Source organism: Monopterus albus, unplaced genomic scaffold, assembly GCF_001952655.1.
Source record: "Monopterus albus unplaced genomic scaffold, M_albus_1.0 scaffold1142.1, whole genome shotgun sequence".
Lineage (NCBI taxonomy): Eukaryota > Metazoa > Chordata > Actinopteri > Synbranchiformes > Synbranchidae > Monopterus > Monopterus albus.
In genome coordinates, this window is record NW_018129020.1 from 1 (window position 1) to 5,043 (window position 5,043).

Consider the following 5,043-nt stretch of genomic DNA (forward strand, 5'->3'; position numbering starts at 1 on the left):
TTTGCAGCTACACATGGGGACAAAGATATTACTTTTTGGAGCAATGTCCCCTGGTCTGATGAAACAAAAGTTGAACTGTTGTTGAACTGAAAAAGCATGTGGGAGCAAGGAGGCCTACAGACCTGACTCATTTTCATCAGTTCTGTCAGGAGGAACGGGCCAAAACTCCAGCTAGCTAGTGACAATAATCACTTTCATTGGCCACATACGTTACAGACACAAGGAATTTGTCTCTGGTACAGAACAGAGACAGACATCTGTGGCGCCGCCTCACACACGCACCAATGGCGGTGCTGTCCCTACAAGGTACAGCTCTGGCCACCAGAACTTGGGGATCAGTGTCTTGCCCAAGTACACTTCGACATGTGGACTGGGGAGAATGGGAATCGAATTGTCGACCTTCCAGTTGGGGAAGACGACCACATTGAGCCACAGCTGCCCAAAACATTTGACCCAAGTTAAACAACTACCGCTTTTTCCTGAATATGGTTGGGACCTGGAGCCTGTACCATCTGACATCGGGTGAGAAGCGGGGTCCACCCTGGACAGGTTGCCAGTCTGTCAAACAACCACACACTTTCACATTCACTCCTGTGGACAATTTAGAGTTGCCAATCAACCTAAGCTGCATGTCTTTGGACTGTGGGAGGAAGACAAAGTAACTGGAGAGGACCCACACAGGCACAGGGAGAACATGCAAACTTTACACAATGCTTGAGCTCTGAGCCTTCTTGCTGTGAGGCAACAGCGCTAAACACTGCTCTCATCCTAAGACAGGGACTGTTTATAGGATTAAATGTCAGGAGTCATGAAATACCGAGTTAAAACGTTATCAGTGACATGTAAGTCACATTCTTATGGTTTTATAAAAGAGGAAGGATGACTAAAGTGTGGGAGTGTCAAGGTAGCATAAAAAATTCAGTTTGATAAATGTGTACTATACAACATCATGTACAAAGTGGAATTCACCAAACTAATGAAAAAATTCCCTCAGATATTACAAAGTATGGATACTACAGAATAAAAAAGAAACTATTAGTCTGTTCAGTTGCACTGAAGTTAAACAGATCTATGGAGAATTTCTGTAAAAAAACATTTTTCATTTGTAGGAGTCAATGAATGAGATAGAATGAAAAACTAAATTACAGTCAGGGAAAAAATTATTTGAACCCCAGCTGATTTTGTAAGCTTGCCCACTAACAAAGAAATGATCAGTCTACAATTTCAATGGTAGGTTTATGTGAACAGTGAGAGACACACAACAATAACAAAAAAAATCCAGAAAAATCATTACAAAAAAAAGTTATACATTAATTTGCATTTTCATGAATGAAATAAGTATTTGATCCCCTATCAGTCAGCAGGATCTCTGGCTCCCAGGTGTATTTTATACAGGTAATGAGCTGACATTGGGAGCCCTCTTAGCTTGTTACCTGTATAAAAGAGACCTGTCGACAGAAGCAATCAATCAATCCAGATTCCAAACTCTTCACCGTGGCCAAGACCAAAGAGCTTTCCAAGGATGTCAGGGACAAGATTGTGGACCTACACAAGGCTGGAATGGGCTACAAGACCATCGCCAAGCAGCTGGGTGAGAAGGTGACAACAGTTGGTCCATCCTCCCTTTGATCCGGTGCAATTGTCCTGTCCCCTTGGCAGAAAAACACCCCCAAAGCATAATGTTTCCACCTCCATATTTGACGGTGGGGACGGTGTTTTTGGAGTCATAGGCAGCATTCCTCCTCCTCCAAACAAGGCGAGTTGAGTTGATGCCAAAGAGCTCGATTTTGGTCTCATCTGACCACAACACTTTCACCCAGTCTACCTCTCAATTAGCCAGATGTTCAGTGGCAAACTTCGAATGGGCCTGTAGATGTGCTTTCGTGAGCTGGAGGAGCTTGCGGGCACAGTAGGATTTCAGTCCTTCACGGCGTAATGTGTTACCAATTGTTTTTTTGGTGACTATGGTCCCAGCTGCTTTGAGATCATTGACAAGTTCCTCCCAAAGTAGTTCTGGGCTGATTCCTCACCGTTCTCATTATCATTGAAAATCTATGAGGTGAGATCTTGCATGGAGCTCCAGACCGAGGGAGATTGGCAGTTAATTTTTGTTTCTTCCATTTGCGAATAATCGCACCAACTGTTGTCACCTTCTCACCCAGCTCCTTGGCGATGGTCTTGTAGCCCATTCCAGCCTTGTGTAGGTCCACAATCTTGTCCCTGACATCCTTGGAAAGCTCTTTGGTCTTGGCCATGGTGAAGAGTTTGGAATCTGGACTGATTGATTGCTTCTGTGGACAGGTCTTTTTTTATACAGATAACGAGCTGAGAGGGCTCCCAATGTCAGCTCGTTACCTGTATAAAATACACCTGGGAGCCAGAGATCTTGCTGACTGATAGGGGATCAAATACTTATTTCATTCATGAAAATGTAAATTAATGTATAACTTTTTTGTAATGCATTTTTGTTATTGTTGTGTCTCTCACTGTTCACATAAACCTACCATTGAAATTGTAGACTGATCATTTCTTTGTTAGTGGGCAAACTTACAAAATCAGCTGGGGTTCAAATAATTTTTTCCCTGACTGTATATTTGTTAAAATGTGAGTGAAATTTTGATCACTGATTATTCAAGAGCAGCTTGAATGATTAAGGTTCGTTGCTGTTAAAACACGTAGTTGACGTCACAGTAAGGAAGGAATAAAGAAGGAAACATCTAAAACCCACTTCCTCTGTGTTATTTCGCTGTTACGATGAGACTCCTGCTTATTGCATTCCTCCAAGGTAGGTTCTATTTTCATTTTCTGAAAATATCATTAGCCAGCAACTAATGTGCCCAGATTTCAAGAATATTTTAAAATTACAATTTGAACAGCGTAACTACCTGAGTCAGACATACCAGGAGCATAAAACTGGCAACAGAACTAACAAAAGCCTCAATATGTTTCCAGTCATTTTTATGCTGTCACTTAGTATCACCAGCTATTCTTTATGGTCTTTACTTAAATGTTTAATGTTAGAAAAGAGGCCAGTCTAGTATATTTTGGGCAGTGACCCATAAAACGAGTACATGCAGGAAGTACTTAGCATCAAGGAAATGGTGTGAAAATCTAATTAAACTCATGTACGTCATTCCTCAGTGTTATATATGGTGTATGTTCATCATCTAAAAGGTTAACTGGCTATGACTAGACTGTGTAGTGCATCTACACACTCTAGTGATACTTAATGACGGTGGAAGAATACATACTGGGTGTTATTTACATGTCATTATCCTGAAAAATGTCTAAATGAGAGGTTTTAGTATAGTAAGTACAGCCTGACAGAGCCACGAACTGGACTTGGTCTTGTTTTCTCTGCTGACAAATCTAATACCAAAAAATATACGTTTATTCTTGCACATTTTACAAGGGAACTGGCGGCAGACAAAAATGGCAGACTGTGAGATTGCACACTGTCAACACCAGAAATTGTCAACTTTTTCCAGAAGTTGGGATAGGGGTTAGGATTAGCCACGACCCTTAACCTGTCAAGATTAAGTTTCCAGGTAATATCAATAACATCCTGCCATTTTGTCTGCTGCCAGGTCTGTTTGCATTTTACTGACCTTGTTTCTTGAAGCACATCCAGAACAATGTGTTTCTCAGTGAATCTCTGGTCTGGAAGTAAAAGATGACCTTATTTAGACAAATTATCTCTTATATATTCTACAAAATACCCAAAGTAAGCTGTTACAATCATGTAAAGAAATTCAAATGCACTGAAACTTCAGGTTGTGCTTACAGTGGTCATCTTTGCCACCTTTCTTTAAAATGTGACCAAAGAAACTGCTGCTTTCCATGTTAGTTTTGCTTGTATAAAACCTTAAAGTCTGGGTGTGGTGGTGCTGAATTTTTTTAAAACTGCTTTCACAGTAGCACTAGCTGATCCCCCCAAAGAAGTCTCTGGGTACATTGGGGAAACCATCACCCTGCCCTCAGGAGCTGAGCCATCATGGACTCTCTCAGATATTTATTGGTCAATATTTCCCAACAACACTTGGATTGCCACCTATGACAATAAGGAGGAAAACACTGACCGCATCAGTCAGTATAAAGGGAGGCTCAGTCTAAACATCAAGTCAGGTAAGGGAAAATCTGTCACCTGGCTGTCAGGGCAAAGGAATTTTATTTCTGTCTTTACAGTGATTGTTCAGTGTTTTTCATTCATTAGGTGACTTGACAATCCGTAATTTGACCACAAAGGATGCCATGGAATACACTGTAGACCTTACCAATGCTGCAGGAAAGAATAATGAAAACAAGATTAAGGTCACTGTAAAACGTAAGTGTGAAGACTGACACACACTTAGATTTTGTCAGGCTGTTAAATATACTGGGGGAGAAATACAGTATATTGTCACAGTTAGTAGCTTTGACCTAATGCTTTTTCCTGAGTCACCATGTAACCACCCCCTGACCTACCGAGTTTTTCGAGTCAGACAGTGCTAAGAAGTCAGAACACATCCTCATGTCTAATCAACAACACCAATTTCAACCTTCACAGAACACCTCCAGAAACCAAACATAAAGACCTCCCCAGCTGGATCTGCAGGAGAAGACTGTTGGATGGTGATGCATTGTTCTTCACCAGATAAAGATGTTGGCCTCTCCTGGCAGGTTAAACCTCCAAGTGTGACTAACTACCCCACGATTAATCCAGACAACAACTCTACATTTCTTTTAGTATTTCTTAACACCACACAAAATCCTGTTGACGTCACCTGCACCTTCAGCAAGAATATGGAGAATACCTCAACTGTTGTTACTTTGAAGTATGATGGTAAGCTTTATTTTGTGGTAGTTACATTTTGGAACATGTAACATGCAAGCACAATATAAGGTAAGATGACAACTTAAAAGATCTACATTAAGGTCATTATTATGTCACTTAATATCATGCTTTAGTGATGTGTATTCTTTAACACATTTTCTATTAAATTAGCACAAACCAGTTCAAACACTTTTAAGCCATAATATTGTGAGAAAAAAAGGTCCATTCTT

At 40.7% G+C, this 5,043-nt stretch overlaps 1 protein-coding gene across 2 annotated transcripts; it reads left to right on the forward strand.

Annotated features, from left to right (window-relative positions):
• Window positions 1-2,726: 2,726 nt before the first annotated feature.
• Window positions 2,727-4,998, forward strand: LOC109953739 (uncharacterized). Of its 2 annotated transcripts, XM_020589205.1 has the most exons (5): window positions 2,727-2,785; window positions 3,916-4,125; window positions 4,214-4,324; window positions 4,547-4,611; window positions 4,727-4,998. In XM_020589205.1, exons 1-5 carry the CDS (start codon window positions 2,755-2,757, stop codon window positions 4,811-4,813), a joined length of 504 nt encoding a protein of 167 aa, XP_020444861.1. In that variant the 5' UTR covers window positions 2,727-2,754; the 3' UTR covers window positions 4,814-4,998. The 2 variants fall into 2 exon arrangements, with proteins under 2 accessions (XP_020444861.1, XP_020444860.1); XM_020589204.1 differs by having other exon boundaries at window positions 4,547-4,998.
• Window positions 4,999-5,043: the final 45 nt, after the last annotated feature.